At 44.4% G+C, this 19770-nt stretch overlaps 1 protein-coding gene across 1 annotated transcript in view; it reads left to right on the top strand.

Moving 5' to 3' along the window:
* The window catches only part of SLC4A8 (solute carrier family 4 member 8), a 49516-nt gene extending 34697 nt beyond the window's left edge, over positions 1–14819 (top strand). Inside the window, exons 19-23 of the mRNA XM_045868237.3 lie at positions 29–202; positions 3282–3419; positions 8705–8796; positions 10352–10447; positions 11829–14819. Of these exons, the coding sequence (XP_045724193.1) occupies positions 29–202; positions 3282–3419; positions 8705–8796; positions 10352–10447; positions 11829–11841 (513 nt within the window). The 3' untranslated portion in view covers positions 11842–14819. The remainder of the gene's footprint in view (positions 1–28; positions 203–3281; positions 3420–8704; positions 8797–10351; positions 10448–11828) is intronic.
* Positions 14820–19770: the final 4951 nt, after the last annotated feature.

The following is a 19770-nucleotide window of genomic DNA, read 5'->3' as shown; positions in this document are numbered from 1 at the left end:
AAAATAAATGCCAGTTCTCTCCTTTCAGTTCTTTGACCGTCTGAAGCTCTTTGGGATGCCTGCAAAGCACCAGCCGGATTTTATCTACCTTCGGCACGTGCCCCTGCGCAAAGTACACCTCTTCACCCTCATCCAGCTCACCTGCCTTGTCCTGCTCTGGGTCATTAAGGCATCTCCAGCCGCCATTGTCTTTCCAATGATGGTGAGTTTAACAACGTTATTATTTATTTTTAAAAATCATGATGAAATATACATAACATAAGATGTATCATCTTAACCATTCGTAAGGGTACAGTTCAGTGGCATTAAGTACATTTACGTTGTGGTACAACTATTGCCAGCATACATTTCCAGAACTATTTTATCTTGCAAAACTGAAACTCATTAAACAATGACTCCCCAGCCGCCCCCCCCTCCCCCCCAGCAACCACTATTCTACTTTCGGTCTCCATGAACTTGACTACTTTAGGTGCCCCATGTGACTGGAACCATAAAGTATTTGTGTTTTTGTATCTGGTTTATTTTACTTATTAGCATAATGTCTCCAAGGGGTTCTTCCATGTTGTAACATGTGTCAGAATTTCCCTGTGAAAGGCTGAATAATATTCCTCTGTGTGTGTGTGTGTGTATGTGTGTATATTTGTATATATATATGTATATATACATACCACCTTTTGGTTATCTGTACATTCATTGACAGACACTTGGATTGCTCCCACTTTTTGGCTATTGTGAATAATGCTGCTATAAACGTGAATTGTACAAATATCTGTTTGTGTTCCCACTTTCACTTCTTTGTGGTATATACCTAAAAGTGGATTCCTGGATCATATGGTGATTCCATTTTTAATTTTTTGAGGAACGGCAGCACGATTTTATAAGTACATGGGGTTCCAGTTGGTCCACATCTTTGCCAACACTTAACTTTCTGCTTTGGGGGTTTTAGTTTTGTTTGTTATTTTTGGATATCAGCCATCCTAATGTGTGTGAAGTACTATCTCATTGTGGTTTCGATTTGCATTTCCCTAATGACGAGTGAGGTTGAGCCCCTTTTCATGTGCTTATTTTTTTTTTAAAGATTTTATTTTATTTATTTGACAGAGAGAGAGAGACAGCTAGAGAGGGAACACAAGCAGGGGGAGTGGGAGAGGGAGAAGCAGGCTCCAGGCCGAGCAGAGAGCCCGATGCGGGGCTTGATCCCAGGACCCCGGGATCATGACCTGAGCCGAAGGCAGACACTTAACGACTGAGCCACCCAGGTGCCCCCTTATTTTTTTTTTAAGATTTTATTTATTTATTTGACAGAGACACAGCGAGAGAGGGAACACAAGCAGGGGGAGTGGGAGAGGGGGAAGCAGGCTTCTCCCTGAGCAGGGAGCCCGATGCGGGGCTCGATCCCAGGACCCCGGGATCATGACCTGAGCCGAAGGCAGACGCTTAACGACTGAACCACCCAGGCGCCCTTTCATGTGCTTATTGACTACTTGTATATCTTCTTTGGAGACAAGTCTATTCAAGTCCTTTGCCCATTTTTTAATCAGATTGTTTGTTTTTGTTGTTGTTGAGTTCTAGGAGTTCTCCATCTATTCTGGATATGAATCCCTTATTGGTGGCGAGTTTTCTGGTTGGCTTTTGCAGGAGCAGCATTATTTGGGGCCCTTGAGGTGTGGATGCATGTGTGGGGCAGCTTGCCATCTTTACTTTCAAGTCCATCAGTCTGTCTTCCTCCGTCCCTCCCTTTCTCTTCTCTTCTCTCTCTCTCATGACTCTGACATGGAGAGGATTCTTCATGTTTGCAATAATTTGATAATTTGCATATTACTTCAGAGCAACATAGTTCCAGTTTAGAATTCATTGCAATCAGATGTGCCCGAAGTGGTGGAAATGCACTGTTTTAAGCCACTGGAATTTAGGAAGAAGTTGGCCCAGCACTGAGAAGTGATTGGGACATCCTTACCTCCTCTCGAGCTGAAGCAGAGGCTTTGGAAAAGGCACTAGGGAAGCTGAACTGTGTGTGGTACCACAGGTGACAAGCTGTTTCCTGCCACTAGGGTGAGGATGAAATTCTTGCCACCCGACATCCTCACGGTCTCATCTTCTCCTCTTGTTACCTTCCCCTCTCTGGCTTACCCGGGGTCATGAGGCTGCGAAGCATTCTGTGGGCTGTTTGAAAATGACCCAAAGCGTGGGCCTCTAGAGAGAAAAGGCAATAGGGGTAATGTTTGGTGCTTGTTTCGGGACTTTGGAACTCTGTCTTACTGGGAGAATATTCAAGGGTGAGGAAAATGGGGGTGAGGGGGACTCTTCTCCCCTCATCTCCTACACATGTACCTCCTGATGGATCTCTCAATTTTTGTCAGTTCATGTAGGTTTCTGCATTTGGGTATTATATTCAGGGGTTGACTGTTTGGTTAAAGAAACAGCAAATGCCTGACAACCCCTTGGAAGGGATACTATTGATTTTGGCTTTATTGAGAGAGTAGTTGTGGACATGAAGGAGAAACGTGGTTGAACATAAGAAGCCTGATTTGCCTCATTCCTGTCCAGCCACCAGATGTAGCTGGTGAACACCAGTCACTCCAGGCCGGTCATTCTGGGTTATTATTAATCCCCCTTTGGCAAAAATGGCCTTTTATGGGAAAAAAGTGGGGCAGCAGTTGAGGCATCCTGTCCTTGGACAGTTGAGGAAATTAGCTGTCGGATTTTAGGCAAGTTACTTTCTCTCCCTGGGCCTCGGTTTCCTCATTTACAAAAGGAGTGTCAGGCCAGTCCGGAGGGCAGAGACACAAAACACTAGCAATTCACAATGCAGGCATGAAGCAAGGATTTTGTGGGGAAATGTCGAGGCGAAGGATCAGAAGGAATTCTGATGGTTCTTCAGAGTCCCTTCCTGCCATGGTGAGGCATGCTTGGGCTGAGTGTGGCTGGGGTCGCCATAGCTGTGCTCTGGCAAAGCCTCTCTCCCCCAGGACTGCCCTACAGCCCTTCCTGCTGGTCCCACCACAGGGAAAGGCAACTCTTCGGGCCCTCTGAGGATGAGGGGTGTCTCTTTTCAATGAGGACATTAAATTGGGTGCTCTCTAAGTTGTAGGGTTGTTATGATGATAGTTAAATAAAATACTACATAGAAAACACTCACTTTTGTATCTGGTACAAAGAGGACACTCCATAATAGGCAACTATTATGATTACTATGAGTTTGCTTTTCCTTGAAATGCCATAGTGTTTAACTCCAGGAAGGACATGAACTCCTTTAATTCCCTTTCTTTATTTTTCTTCAGGTTTTGGCGTTGGTCTTTGTCAGGAAAGTCATGGATCTCTGTTTCTCTAAACGAGAGCTGAGCTGGTTAGATGATCTCATGCCTGAAAGTAAAAAGAAGAAGTTGGATGATGCCAAAAAGAAGGCCAAGGAGGAAGAGGTCATGGTTCTTGCACCAACTGTACGCTTCGGGGCCGCCTCAAATTATAGAACATAGGAAGGGCCACGTGAGAAGGCAGCATGTCTGGGATCCCAAGGGTTATATTCAGGAGCTGGAAAGATTACTCCAAAGATGTTCTTTTTTTTTTAAAGATTTTATTTATTTATTTGACAGAGAGAGAAACACAGTGAGAGAGAGGGAACACAAGCAGGGGGAGTGGGAGAGGGAGAAGCAGGCTTCCGGCCAAGCAAGGAGCCCGATGCGGGGCTCGATCCCAGGACCCTGGGATCATGACCTGAGTCGAAGGCAGACGCTTAACGACTGAGCCACCCAGGCGCTCCTACTGCAAAGATGTTCTTAGCCGAGAATGGATGAAGGATTCTTGTCCTTATCTGTCCTTTATTTGTAGTCCCAATAATCAGTTTTTTTCCCCTTTGTTTGTCTACAGTCTACTCACCAGGTTCATACTTAGAATATGAACATAGATTCTGCTTTTATTATCAGATCTCATGGTTCGTGTTCTCCCAAAAGGCCTAATTTGACAACTATACAAAACCTATTATTTGTTATGTACCTAACTGCAGATGGTGTCGTGGTTGGCACCATGCACAGATAACTTGCATAGGACTTTCTGTCCTTCCTCATTTTCCTCAGCGCTTGGCATCTGCTGTCCACACAATGGATCCTCAATCAATGGTCTATACATGCCAAGAATGGATGTGTAACAAATGAAAATATCAGACCAAGAAATGAATGAGCCAGAAAGTGTTTCCAAATACAGTTAGTGCCTGAAATAGTGTCCTTTGAAATGCATTTTAAATGACATTTTTCCCTAATATCTTGAATTTTTAAAATCTTGTATTATTTCTTTCCCAGCTCTATTGAGATATAATTGACATATAACACTGTGTACAACATAATGATTCGCTATATGTATATATGGTGAAATGATCACCACAATAGGGTTTGTTAACACATTCATCACCTCACATAGTCACTTTTTTTTTTTGTGGTGAGAACTTTTAAAATCACTCTCTCAGCAACTTTCAAATATACGATACAGCATTGTTAACTATAGTCACCATCCTGTACATTACATCCCCAGAATTTATTCATCTTATAACTGAAAGTTTGTACCCTTTGACCACCTTTACCCATTTCCCCCACCCCCAGCAACAGCATCTGTTCTCTGTTTCTGTGACTTCAGTTTTTTTTTCAGGTTCCACAAATAAGTGAGATCACATAGTATTCGTCTTTCTCTGTCTGACTTATTTCACTTAGCATAATGCCCTCAAGTTTCATTCATGTTGCTGCAAATGGCAGGATTTCCTTCTTTTTTTTTTTTTTTTTTTAAGATTTTATTTATTTATTTGACAGAGAGAGACACAGTGAGAGAGGGAACACAAGCAGGGGGGAGTGGGAGAGGGAGAAGCAGCCTTCCCGCTGAGCAGAGAGCCCGATGCGGGGCTCGATCCCAGGACCCTGAGATCATGACCTGAGCCGAAGGCAGATGCTTAACCAACTGAGCCACCCAGGCACCTCGGATTTCCTTCTTTTTTATGGCCAAGTGATATTCAATTGTGTATATATATACACAATATATATTACCTTTTCTTTGTCCATTCATCCACTGATAGACACTTAGGTTATTTCCATGTTTGGCTGTTGTAATTAATGCTGCAATGAACATGGGGATATAGAGATCTCTTTGAGATAGTAATTTCATTTCCTTTGGATATATACCCAGTAGTGCAAATGCTGGATCTTACAGTAGTTCTATTTTTAACTTTTTGAGGAGTCTCCATGCTGTTTTCCAGAGTGGCTGCACCAGTTTGCATTCCTACCAACAGTGCAAGAGGGTTCCCCTTTCTCCGCATCCTTGCCAGTACTTACCTCTTCTCTTTTTGGTAATAGCCACTCTGACAGGTGTGGGGTGTTATTTCTTTGTGGTTTCGATTTAAATTTCACTTATTATTAGTGATGTTGAGCACCCTTTCATGTACCTTCCAGCCATTTGTATATCTTCTTTGGAAAAATGGCTATTTTTAAATTAGATTATTATTATTATTACTATTATTATTATTGCCATTGAGTTGTATGGATCCCTTGTATATTTTGGATATTAACTCCTTACCAGAGATGTAGTTTGCAGATGTTTCCTCCCATTCCATGGTTTCCCTTTTCATTTTGTTGCTCATTTCTTTTGTGGCACAGAAGCTTTTTAGTTTGATATTGGTCCACTTGTTTATTTTTGCTTTTGTTGCTTGTGCTTTTGGTGTCATATCCACAAAATCATTGCCAAGAACAATGTCAAAGGACTTTTTCCCTCTATTTTCTTCTAGGAGTTTTAGTGTTTCAGGTTTTACATTTAAGTCTTTAATAACATTTTGGGGTGATTTTTGTGAATGGTGTAAGATGGAGATCCACTTTCATTCTTTTGCTCGTGAATATCCAGTTTTCCCAGCGACATTTATTGAAGAGGATATCCTTTCTCTACTGAATATTTTTGGCTCCCTTTTCGAATATCAGTTGACCATATATGCTTGGGCATATTTCTGGGCTCCCAAGTCTATTACCTGAGTCTGTTTTCTATTATTAAATGAATTTTAACAATTATAATCACAGAAGCAATGGAGGAAAACTTTAAATAGAAGATTGATAGAAATCCCTACATAAAATGTGAAGCTTTCAAGTGTCCCAAAACTCTATAAACAAAATTTAAAAATTATATATACACATGCGTGCGCATGCGTGGACACACAGAGGCATACCTCATTTTATTGTGCTTCACTTTATTGCACTTCATAAATATTATGTTCTTTACAAAGTGAAGGTTTGTGGCACCCTTGTGTCAAGTGAATCTGTCAGCGCCCTTTTCCCAGCAGCATCTGCTTGCTTTGTGTCTTTGTGTCATCCTTTGGCAATTCTTGCAATATTTCAAGCTTTCTCATTATTATTATATTTGTTATGGTGATTTGTGTTTAGAATTTATGATTCATTGAAAGCTCAGGTGATGGTTAGCATTTTCTAGCAATAAAGTATGTTTTACTTAAGGCATGTACATTGTTTTTAGACACCAAATAGACTACAGTATAGTGTAAACATAACTTTTATATGCACTGGGAAGCCAAAAAATTCATTTGACTTGCTTTATTGTGGTAGTCTGGAACCAAACCCATAATATCTCTGAGGTATGCCTTTACGTACGTACATACATACACACATACATACATACATTTATTTACTGATTTATATAAAATTTTAGGTAGTGATATGTTTGAAGAAGAACATAAGGAGTGAGGGAGTTACTTTATTTAGGGTGATCAGGGATGACTGTAAGGAGACATCTCATCTGAAATCTGAATAAAGTGAGGGCAAGCCGTGAGAATATCTGGGAGTAGGAACATTCCAGGCCAGGGGGACAGCAGATGCAAAGGTTTTGAAGCAGGAATGAGCTTGGTGTGGTTAAAGAACATGAGAAAGCCAAAGAGCCTGGAGGGAAGAGAGGTAGCGGGAGACTAGCTAGAAGTCTGTGACAATGGCTCAGGCAAGAGGTGAAGGTGGCCGAGGCTAAGGGAGAGGTGGTGAAGCAGCTGGATTGGGGACTTCCTTTGAAGAGAGAGCTGACAGGTTTTGCTAATGTATAATGAGCATAGGTGAAAGAGAAGAATCAAGGACAAGTCTTAGATTTTTGGAGTGAACAATTGGATGAGTGGTTGTGCTATTTATTAAGCAGTTTTGGGAGGAGAATCAAAGCATCTCTTTGGATGTTAATTTTGGGGTGGGCAGTAAACATTATACCCCTTATTTTCCAAAATTTCTAAAGTAAACACGTATTTGTTAATACATGTTTTACTTCATAAAGTCATTTTGAAAACTAAATGAAAGAAAAATAATGAAGACCTCACCCCAAAATTTCGTATCAGCATCCAATATTTATGTTCATTACTTTATGTTCTCTTAAAGTTCTTAACATAGTTTTCTTTTCTTTTCTTTTTATTATTTTTCTTTTTTCTTTTTTTAAAGATTTTATTTATTTGACACAGAGAGACAGCCAGAGAGGGAACACAAGCAGGGGGAGCAGGAGAGGGAGAAGCAGGCTTCCCGTGGAGCAGGGAGCCCGATGCGGGGCTAAATCCCAGGACCCCGGGATCATGACCTGAGCTGAAGGCAGACGCTTAGCAACTGAGCCAGCCAGGCGCCCCTAAGTCCTTAACATAGTTTTCATGTAACTGTAATAATTGTTTATTTGAGGGGGAGGTAATTTTTTTCTGATTTTCCCCCCTCAACGTGATTTCATAAGACACTTTCATGTTTCTATATGTCTGTATAATAAACAATCATATTTATTGTTTTAATGACTGCATAATAGTCTATAATTTTTTCTCATAATTACTTTAAACTTCCTTTGTTAAAATTTATAGTTGTTTTAGGACTTATTACTAATCATACTACTTTAAACATCTTTGTACATATTTTTTCCTCTGTAATGGTTTTCTTTGAATTGATGGGATTATTTTTTTTTTAAAGATTTTATTTATTTTTTTTTTAGAGAGCGAACGAGAGAGAAACAGCATGAGAGGGGAGAGGGTCAGAGGGAGAAGCAGGCTCCCCGCTCAGCCAGGAGCCCGATGTGGGACTCGATCCCAGGACCCTGGGATCATGACCTGAGCCGAAGGCAGACGCTTAACCATCTGAGCCACCCAGGCGCCCGATGGGATTATTTTTTTAAAAAACATTTTGTTATGGAATATTCAAACACACCCAAAGGTAGAAAGAACAGTCAGTATTCATATTTCCCCAATTGCCATATTAATTTTTTAACAATCTATTTGAATCAGGATCCAAATAAGACCTATATATATTACAATGGTTGATATGTTTCTTAAATCTCTTTAGGGGGCCCTTTGTATCTTTTTTTTCTTTTTGTTGAAGAAACTAGGTTTGTGACCTGTAGGATTTTCCACCATTCAGATTTTACTGTGTCCCTTGGTGTCATTTAACAGCATGTTCTTCTGTCCCCTATATTTCTAGTAAATTGGTAGTTGGCTCTAGAGGTTTATTCAGATTCATTTTCTTTCTTCTTTTAAAAAAATACTATTCCATAGGTACAAAGATCTGGTTGTGTCTTTTTTGGTAATGAGCCAAATCTATGAAAGAACAGAAGTATACTCTTTCAAAATAAATGTGAGCGAAATTAGGTAGAAATTGTGGTGAGAGAAATATGGGTGGTGTAGATTCATGGTTTTACTTGGTCTAAGATAAAATAATGTCTTCTCTTGCAGGAGGCTGAGAAAATGTTAGAAATGGGGGGAGACAAGTTCCCCTTAGAGAGCAGGAAGTTACTAAGTAGTCCTGGAAAGAACAACAGTTTCAGGTAAAAAACTCCCTAAACACCAGGCAGATCACTGTTTTGGTTATTCTGTAAACATGTGGCATTGTGGTGGGGGGTGGTCACACATGCAGCTGCTGGTATAAAGAGCTAAATTTCATTCTCCCAGCTCCAACCTGGGAAAGTACTTTTTCCTTTCATGGTTTCCTGAGCACCTGCTATGTGCCAGGCATCACACCAGGTGCTGGGAATCACCAGAACAGAGGTAAGGGAGCCCACGTACTGAGCGCCTTCTCCGTGCTAGGAATGTGCTAGAAGCTTGACTTACATATTCTCCTTTAATCTTCACAACAATTCTCTGATGTAAGCCTCGTTATCCATGTTTGTACAATGAGGAAACTGAGGCTTGGAGGGTTTGGGGTAATTTGCCCAAGGTCACAACGCTGCTAAGCAGAAAGTTTAAGAGTCAAACCCTAGTCTTTGTATTCTTCAGGTCAGTGCTCCTCTCCTTCCTCTAGCCATTTTCCAGAGATGAATAGGATATGGCCTTTGTTTCCAGAGAGTTCTCAGCTTGGGGGGGCGTGAAATTCACATGTTTGGCCAGCCTTGGGTGAGGGGCAGAGGCAGCCCCTCCAGTTTGACTCATGGCATCTGGGGTCCTAGGAGCCAAGGGGAAACTAAGGTGGGGTCCCCCAAATTCCTTACTTCTGCCAGTGATCATCTTATAACTACAAGTTTGTTCCCTTTGATCCACATCTTCCCTTTTCCCCTACTCCCTGGCCTCTGGTAACCACCATTCTACTGTCTGTTCTTATGAGTTTGACTTTTTGTGTGTGACTGACCCCAAAGAAATGGAATCTTTGGACCTTAATAAGCTTTCTACAAGTTGTGAAGGAAGTAGCCACAGACTCTGAATTCTCTGGCAGCAAAGTAGGAGCAATGTTCTCTCTCTACTGGGATGCTGCCTCCTCTTCTGGCCTTTCAAAATGAGACTGTCCGCTTTGTAGAAAATTTCCCAGTCCTCCGGGGTGCTGGGAGACCAAGGACTGGATTCAAGGCCTTGATTCTCCACTTACTGACGTCTGACCTTGATTAATCACTTAGCTCTGGGAGCTTTGGTTCCCGTGCTTTCAAAATGAGGATGTGAATAATTTCTGATCTGATAGTTAAGATCATAGATTGTAAGAATCCTTTGCAAACTACAAATGGAAAACTTTTGGCCATGTATGTGAGAAAGCGTATGAGGAATGCTTATTAGCACACTGCCAGGCACATGGTGAGCCTGGCACCAGCGAACACTCAGTAGGTGGTAGCTCCTCAAGTTGTCCTCGGCACTCCCAGAGGGGCCCTTTGAAGGAGGGCACGATTGTGGGGGAAGAGCTGCCCTCCGCTTGGTACCCTCGCCCAGTCCTCAGCAGCACCGAGTGGGCTACCCTGCCCCTCTACGTTCCAACCACCTGGCTCCTGGTGCTGCTGAGAGCTGTCAGCTGAGCTCCGTCAGACCTACTCTCTCCCATCCGGTGGCGTGGCAGTCGTGACAGACTGAGATATGTCTTAGGTTTGTATGTCCTACATTTACTGTCCTAAACATTGATTTCAGATGTGACCCCTCTGAGATTAATATATCTGATGAAATGCCTAAAACTACAGTCTGGAAAGCTCTCAGTATGAACTCTGGAACTACAAAGGAAAAGAGGTAAAGAGAACTATAATTGTTGGTTTTTATTTATTTCTGGCTTTTAAAAATAACAACTATGTCGAAAGGGAAATGTATCTTAGTTGCAAAAGTGAGTTATCTAAAAAATACCACTTCTGGGACTGCTGCTAACCCCACGAGAATTGCTAGAAGCCTAAGAAAAGGAAACATGTTTTCTCACTCTTTGAACAGATGTGCTGTTTGGAACTGCCCATTTACACAGCCCCAAAGTCAGGATGGGATTATTTGGGGATGTAAATTTACTTCATTTATTTAGTCACCTTAATCCTCTTTCTAAAAGTTTCCATTTCAGGGGTGCCTGGGTGGCTCAGTCGGTGAAAGCGTCCGACTCTTGGTTTCAGCTCAGGTCATGATCTCAGGGTCCTGAGGTCGGGCTCTGCACTGGGCATGGAGCCTGTTTAAGATTCTCTCTCTTCCTCTCCCTCTGCCCCTCCCCCAACTCATGCATGTGCTCTCTCTCTCAAAAAAAAAGAAAAGAAAAGAAAGAAAAAAATAACCATTAAAAGTTCCCATTTCAAAATCTCCCTGGTTACTGTAACCGCACAAACTGGAAAGTGGCTAAAATGTGCAGAGTGTCGGTAGTATTGATACAGACATTTAACTCATTCCATAATGAGAATTATTGCCAAGAAAAGATTTTGAAATATTATCACAGTTTTCTTATTTGGGAAACAAAATTCTGTATATCATTTGCCAATAGATAGATCAATTTTCATCAGCTTACTGAAGAAAATGGAAGGACTTGAGGCATCTTTGCCTTCACTGAGGTAGGCTATGCACCCAAATCACTTGAATAATTTAGTCCCAACACCATTTTAATTTAAGAAGTCAGTTAACTAAAGGCAAAATCTTAGGTCTATATTAAAGGCAACTTTTCTAGTTAAGGAAAAAAAAAAGCAGTAGGCTAGGATTTAGGGCACCTGGTCTAGCCATCATTCCGTGTATAACCTGGCAGGCCGTTGTTTCTGGGACTCAGTTATTCAGCAGTAAAATGGGGATAATAATGACTAACTGCCTCACTTACAAGAATGTTCTGAGGAGAAGCTGAAGTACTAAGTACTTTGAAAAGTCACGGTCACCAGTGGGTGGTATTGGTAGGCTGTTTCTTCATCGAATGGGTTAAAATAAATCTGTGCTGAATGTGAGTGAAATAAAGAATCTTGTTTCCTTCAGAGGAAAATCCAGGCAGCTGTCGAAATGTATAACGCACATGGTTATTTTTAGTCGAGAACTAGTCTACTTGTAAATGAACTTAAAATATAGCCAGATCCAAATTGTGGTGACATCTTCAAAGTATTGTGTTAAAAGCAGGAATGAATCATGTGTTCCCTTTTTGTCTAATTGTAACACTTTTATTCAGTCTCTTCAACTAAAAGTCTTTGCTGGGAAGGAAGATTTGGGCCGTGAGGTGCCTCAGGGAAGTTCTGGTTACAGAGAGGATGTTGAGTCTCTCAGAGAAAAAGCAAGACCAAGTCTGGCCCTGTCCACGGTCATGTCAAAGCCATGCCGAAGCATTCAGTTACCCGTGCTGTGCGTTGGAGGGCAGCCAGCCATCCCCATACCGGCAGCCAGTCACCAGATGTGAACGTGGAAGCAGAAGACCACCTCTTGTTGGTACTTCTCTTCTTCCTTTCTCTTTCTCTTCAGAACTGCCACCCATGAAGACCCAGCTTCCCATCTTCCAGACATTTTCTCTGAAACTCTCTGCTGGCGTGCAGAGCCATATGGATCCATTCTGCCACTGAGGATTCCTTCAGTGAGCTCCCTCTTCCTAAAGGATGGGGCGGGGGAGTAGGAGGAGAGCAGAGAGAAAAGGGAAGGCTCTCCAGTCCCGTAGAATCTGCAGGCTGTGAGGCAGGACTTGGTTTGATGCCTCCTCTGGGGGAGGCTGGTCAGACCCAGAGGCTGTCGGGAGGGTCTGCCACTAGGAGGATCAGCGACCTGGGCATTGACAGGGCCCACCACCGCGGCCAGAAGATGCCTCTGCCCCAGGCGCGTCTGTATCGCTCGCTAGCATAGCAGCCCGCATAACTTGGCGAGAACCTTGGATGATGGCAGGGCCACAAGGGACACCGGAGTTGTGTAGCTCACACAGGAAAAAGCTCAGGGGAAAATCAGTAATGGTAAGTGAGGATGAGCAGCTTCTCTTGGTTTCACTGAGGACAGGCTAAGAGAATGAGCTTCAGTAGCTCCGGAAGGAGTTGGTTTAGACACCAGGAAGGGCTTCCTAGCCCGAAGATTTGTCATAGTGTCTACTTTCTAGACATCTGGGAAAGATTTGATAATAGTTGTTTGTGAGTAGAAAGGGAGATAAGGTGTTTTTATTGGCCGTGTTGTGGAAACATCCATGTTTTGCTGCTGTCTCTTGAGGATACATTCCGATTCCACTCCAGGAGAGATCCAAGTGCTTACATAATGTCTCCTTAGCTGCCTTAGTAGTGAACCATCATCAACTCAATGGACCAAAACCACCTTCAGCCATGTGGTTTCTCCATCATCATGAGTTTCTTTTGGTTGACAAATGTTTTGGCTCTCAGATGTAAAAAGCCACACTGGGAAATGAACTGTAAGTAGTGAAATTAATTTTGTTATTTGGTTGAAAACTGTATTTATAGTTTTTCTCTTCTCTTCTCCTTTGTGATGAGTATCAAGGGTTTGGGCTCCAGTGTGTCTAGGTCTTCCCTTCTTTTGTGAACAGAACGTGACAAGTAAGTGTGTCAGTACCCAGGGAATTGGATCACATCAGTTTTCCGTCCCGGAAAACCTTTGTACAGTGGGATGTTCCCACGGATGCTCTCCTTTTATAGGTGAAGAGTTGGTGACAAAACTTTGTTGAATTTCGCATTCCTTCGACTCTTAAAATACATCTGTGCAGTCTAGTCTTACTCTGAGGACCTTTGAAATTGAAGGAACCCTGCATTTCTTGAACATTTCCCCACCCCCAGAACCACACCTATTTTAATACACAGATGATTTTCAGACTATTGAACAACTGGTACAGAATGGACGCCAACCACTCAATGGATGCTGGCTGTAAACGGGCAGCTACACGCGGCCATACCACTGCCTGTGGGCCGGGCGCCACGCTGCTTTCAAACGTCAAAATCATATCCCTTTGAATTGTGGGTATTGTTCCTGGTTTGTCGGATTTCTGCTCACACGGCCGTTTTAGGGACAGCCTTGGCTTCCCTTTATATGGTGCAGACGGGAACAGGCATGCATCTTTGAACTATATGGGCATTAAAATCTCTGCAAGCCAAAGCTTCACCTTTTATCACTTTGGGAGAAATGTAATGATTGTACCCATTTACCTACCTAATGTAGAAAAATCAAAAGGCAACCTGTCAATAGGAAGAGCTCTCCTGCTGACTTGCCCTTTCTCTCTCTGGCTACTTCCTTGAGCTTGCCTCTTTCTTCATCTTCCTTGTTCCCTGAGAGCACTCCCACTCTCCTCCTCCCTCCTGCCCCTCCTATCTTTTCCTGCCACCCCTGTGGGGGCAGGTTGGTGACTGCTTCTCCTGTTCCCCGAGCCTCAGCACAGCTGTAAGGAATGTGGCGGGGGAAAGCCTTTCATACAACAAGTTAGGTGACAGCATCACTCAAAAAACCTCTCTCCTAATGGTCGATGTCTCACGATGCCTTGTGTACGCTAGGCCTCTCGAGAGCAGAAAACCTGTCTTTGTTAACTGTGTGCAGGGCAGTCACAGGGCCATGTGTGTACCTCCAGTCCTTCCGGAGCCAGACCCTCCCAGGTTCCTGTGCCTTAGGAACGTTAGTTACTTTGGAAGACTGTTGCCAATCCTTTCAGGCCATTACATCTTTCTCAAGCAATAGCCAGCCTCATTTCTGCTGCATCTCAGTGGTAGAAACCATTCCCTACTCTTATTGTCTCTCTTTTCCCAACTCCCACCAAACGCCCAACCCCAGTCCTACCCAAATGCGTCCTCGCTTACGTCTGTGGCTGGTGGCCATGGTGGCCATGGTGGCAGAGGCAGGCTGGGCAGTGTTTGGGGTAGGGAACTGGAGTGGAGGTGAGTCTGTGTGTGTGTTCATGTATGTTCATCGACAAATGCAAGTGTGCCCATAAGATGTCCTTGCTGTTATTAAATAGCTTTGTGTACCTAAGCTGGAGGGACATAAAAAAATATGATCATTCTCCTATCTAGGGTTTCTCAGAGTTCTCTGATAAGAATAGCTTGACGACAAATATAGGCAGATTAGTCTATAGGAAAAGGTGTTTAAACTCAATGTTAAGGAGAAACTGACTTAGGGGTAGAAAGCAAGGCAGGTAGTTTGCTTGGGCCAGAGAGGCAGTCTGCCTCTTTTATGACAAGGGAGATTTCGGGAATGGTTTGAGTATTGGCAGGCCAGTGCCCTGATGGGCTGGTCGTGTTGAGGTAGGAAGGGAGGGAGGCCAGGGGGTTAAGAAAGTGATGGTAGGTGAAATCTTGGTTCTAGTGGTAAGAACGGGTGTTGTGGGGTAGTTGGGTTACTTCCTAGCTCATGACTTTGAAGGGAAGGGTTGGTCTAGAGCAAACAAGGAAGACCAACAATATGCTGTGAACTTGCCAAATCTGTTTGGTTGCATAAAACGCAGGCTAGCTCTTTGTGACTATATATGATTTCCAACTTCTGATGATGGGATCATCAGGAGATCTGGTCTTTACGCATACAGCTCCTGTCCCCACCTCCTCAGTCGTATAAATTTGCCTTTGGGATAGAGAGGTAGTGAACCATTTATTTCAAAAGGTGGCGTGAATAGCTGCTCTTTCTCTTTGTCTGGGTTGTAACTGGCTTTTAAACTAGTCATAAATGTTTGATAAAAGTCTGGTAAATGCTAAGTCTCAGGCGGGGTTGACATCTCAGGCTGTGACAATGGTGACCTTCAAGAGGTCTCTGATTTTAGGAATCTGTGCTTTCTGGTCATCCAGAAAAGACAATTCTCAGTTTTACTTAATTTTCTACTTACTCAGCTCTCTAGACTTCCCTCTTAGTGGAGTAATCAGCTGTTCTCCCTGCTTCTTCTCTATCAACTTCACTGTCTATGTTCTGAGTCTCTATGTTTTCCTGAAGCATAGGAGAAGGTGTGACCCCAGGGCCCCTGACTTTCCTTCCTTTTAACTAGCATCAGAAGTCCCATCCATTCTGTTCTCTCTGCTACTATATCAGCTTCTCTAAATTTCTTCTTCTGCAAGAGTGTTAGCACCTCCTCCTAGGACTTTTAAGCAGTCTTTCTAGTTTGTCACTGCATTTTCCTCGGACTTCTCAGGTTCCCAAGCCACATCCTGGCAGGACATTCAGGAACCCTGCACTGCATGTTCTCAGCCTTCCTGACTTTCTTTTGGTTGCAGCTGTCAGGCCTCCATGACGTAGAAATCCTTCCTGTGGGCCCCGACCGGCCAAATGAGGCATCCTCCAAGTTCTGCCCCTTTTACTGACTCAACTTTCTCTGGCAGCCTTTCTTCTCCTTTCTGCCTGGTTTTTCAAGTTCTCCTTGGAGGGCTGACGTTCTCGGTCAGGGGTCCTCAAAACCACCACCAATCAGGGGTGGTGAGAGAGGTGAGGTGGTTGGATGGTTCTGGGGCTCCTCGGAAAGGGAATTTTATGATTATTTTCCTTACTTGGTGTGAGGGACTAAGGATTCTCAAACCCTCAAGCTCATCCATATTTCAGGGTAAACAGGAAAAGACACCCCAAAAGCAAACCAGAGTGGTTTTTCTACCAAACCTATTCTTTTTGATCCTTGGTGCCCTTGTTCTCGTACCTTAATTGTAGAGAATGGGCAGTTGACTCAGTTAACACTTCTTTACTGGAAAGGAGGCTAATTTTCATAACCAAAAGAGGTGTGAAGAAACCATATCACTGCGTGAAGCATGAAAAGAGGAAAGGAGTGTTATGTGGATCTCTTCAACAGGAAAAGTCAGAAAGTGGAATGATTCATCCATAGGCATAATTCCTTTAGGAGGTTCTGTGCTCAAAGGGAATGGAATGGTTTCTGATCCTTCTGAAAAGAAAAGGGATAGCATTTGTCTTAAACCTAACCCACTTTCAGCATTGGAGAACACAGAACTTCTTCTTCTAGCTGATGGCATTAATATTTCCTGAGAGAGAGAAACCCCCCACCCCACCCCAGCACTCTTCCAAGCCCCTCAGACATCAGCAGAGCTTAGGCTTCTCTTAGCGGGATCGTGAATGGCTCCAGCAGGCAGGTTCTCACACAGGCAATGATGTTGGAAACAGAAGTACCAAACTGAATGTGCAATTACTCCTTTTGCAAAAGAGGCCAAAATCCTCCCCACTCCTGTCTCCCATATTCACTCCTCCAAGATGATAAGCCTTCCTCATGTGTATCCGTGTCTGTCTGTGTGATTGGTTAGATATGGCTGCCCGGAGCTAATGGCATCAGGTGGAGAGCAGAACACCCTTCCCACGGAAGGGGACAGCTTGAGGTGCTGGTACATTTCCCCTGGTTTTCTATGCTCTTCTTTCTAGTAGGTCTCATGTAGAGATAGAGATATTTTTGTTTTAGAGATTCCAGAATCTATATTTTTAGTGTAAGAAATGTACCCTCTCCACACTCCACGGTGTAAATAGACCCAAGAACAAACGTGTTGTGATAATCCCATAGCAATCTGTGGTAGGAATAGGACCCTGTCCCTTGCCCCCGAGTCCTGCGGTCTGCGTCTGTGAACCAGGGCAGGCGACTGTGGCACCTCTGCCCAGGCCTTCCTGTGCTCAATGGGGGAAAAATAAAGTCTGTGTAAACTCTTCACACCTGTGGTATTTTTTTGAGCCTGAACCAAGGGGCCGGGCCAATGCGGACCAATTTCAGAACGTGGAAGAAGAGAGTCCTGAAGACAGTTGGGAGAAAGGGTGGGCTGCCTGCTGGGCGTGCCTTGACAGGGGCATGTGTACCCCCCTGGTGCAGATCCTGCACAGTCCTTGGCGAAGAAAGGGACTGCCTAGACGTCTGTTTGGGTGGGCGGACAGGTCAGCAGGAAAAGACAGCCCATTTTGGAGATAACAACCAGACTGTTGAGAGCAACTGCTAATGTTGAAGGACTCTGTGCTGCCTAGAAATCCGGATTTCAGGGGCACCTGGCTGGCTTGGTTGGTAGAGCGTGTGACTCTTAATCTCGGGGTCATGAGTTCAAGCCCCACGCTGGGTGTAGAGATTACTTAAAGATAAATAAAATTTGTTTAAAAGTTATTCCTCCCTTTAAAAAAAAAAAATCCAGATTTTAAAAATTGCTGTCACTCAGGAGTGTTTTGAGTTTTGGGGGGAGAGGGGTGCCCTATTTATCTTCTTCCCAAATCCATCTGTTGGAAGCTTGGAGAAAAGGGGAAGAGGGAGGCAATGGAGTAAGAGTAGGGAGGCCGGTGAGGTGGGGAGAGGCAGGGGCACGGGGAGAGGCAGTCAGCAAGCCTCATGGAGTTCCTAGAAAGGCATCACCCAAAAGCACCCTGAACATGGAGCACAGTGTGGATATTTTATCAAGGGACCCAAGCCGAGTTGGGCTGTAGACCTAGAACTCACTAGCTCTCAGGACTTTTGCTATCTTTGGGCTATTTTTTAAATATCCTGACAGTATACACGATATGCCACTTTGTCTCAGAAAAACATGCTTAAGTTGCGTTGAGTCGGGGTAGTGGATGGGGAGGCCGCTGGTGCAGGGCACGGGCCGGTTCTCATGTCGGGGAGCACTGAGCGCTCTCATGTCCAGAGGACTGGCCTTGGGGCTGTGAAGGATCCCATTAAGTAATAGATGGAAAGTACTTAGAATGGCACCTGGCATGCAGTGAGCACACAGGTAAGGAACGAGAAATCTGGAGGGAGGGGTTCCTGGGTGAGGGGGTAAATTCAGCAGCCATCACATCAGGACTCTGGTTACAGTCTCTGCAGCTCCCTGGGTTTTCCCCTCCTAGTCGTCACGAGATGGCTCCAGAAGCTCCAGGCATCACATCAGCCAAATGCAGGAAGAGAGAAGGGCATTTCTCCAGCTTCTCTCTTTTAAAGGGGAAAATCATTCCCAGAGACACCCCCCGACCCCGTCACATCAGTGGTCAGAACTGAGCCACCTCCCTGACTCTAGGATGGGAAAACAGGGATGGGATGACCTCGTTCAGCTTGGGCCAATGAGGCTTTATTCTCGGGGCTGGGGCCCAGCTCCAATACTTGTACAGAATTAGGATCCTGCTAGCAGCGGGAACCTCGCCGAAGGTCATTGGTTCTCCACCCACCTTGACCGGAGACTCATCTGAGATTTTGAACCTACTGGTGCCTGGTCCCTACTCTACACCAATTAAATGGAGGCTCTGGCGACAAGTGTGGGCACTAATAGTTGTTAATTTCTCTCCGGACGATTCTCACACTCAGGCAGGGTTGAGCATTCCCTGCTACGGTGCATCCGCATGGTCTGACCCTGCTCTCCAGCGTCTGAGTCGCTCCCGGCCAGCTCCTCCTCAGCCTTGACCGTGTAAATGTCCTTCCACGCAGTAGCCCTTCTGCAGTGTTAAAGCCTGACCTGTCACAGCCTTAGCCACCTCCACATTCATTCACCCTCACTGCCTCACCATTTCCAAAACCAGAATCCCAAGATCGAGAATGTAATTGGTGTCTTGGCGGGCCACACTGTAGGTCCCTGACCGGCCTCTGGATCAGGGGCCTCTCGGTCTGGAGCCGCGCCTGGGCCAACAGGGAGAGCGTGAAATGCAAGCAGTTAAAAAGTATGGCAGTTAAGGGGTGCTCCTTCAGCAGAAGCTGTGACTTGTCAGTCCCTCGGAGAAGGAGACAAAGGCCCCAGAGACACAGTGATTGACGTGTCTGGACAGCTTGGTGATGTCCAAAGGTTGATCCCCAGGTTACAGACCTGGCCACAAATTCACCCCTTTTACCTTGTGGTTGTGTTTCATTACAGGGACACACAGGCACACACTTGCAAGAAAAAAGTGCAAGCTAGCGCACTGCTCCCTTCTTCAGCCATTGCCCCAAATATCCTTAGCCAAGCACACTCCCCAGTGTCATTGGCCCAGGGCTCACTGACGGAGGGAGGCACAGAGCTGCTGACAGGAGGCTAAGGGGGTGAGACTGAGGCTCTTCGCAAGCAGCCGTGTTCATAACAGCTAAACCAGGAACAAGCCTGTCTGGGTTCAAGTCCCAGCTCTGCCTCGACAGCTGTGTGACCTTGGGCAACCTGTCTCGTCTGTGCCCCAGTTTCTTCACTGCAGAATGGCAGCGATAGCGCCACCCACTTTATAGGGCCAGTGGGGAGGGCTAAATGAATTCCAAGCATGGGGAGGCA

This window comes from Mirounga angustirostris, unplaced genomic scaffold, assembly GCF_029215605.1.
Source record: "Mirounga angustirostris isolate CCGP_5_RB_7025 unplaced genomic scaffold, mMirAng1.0.hap1 SCAF_5, whole genome shotgun sequence".
Taxonomy (NCBI): Eukaryota; Metazoa; Chordata; class Mammalia; order Carnivora; family Phocidae; genus Mirounga; species Mirounga angustirostris.
This window is presented reverse-complemented; position numbering and strand designations above follow the sequence as displayed.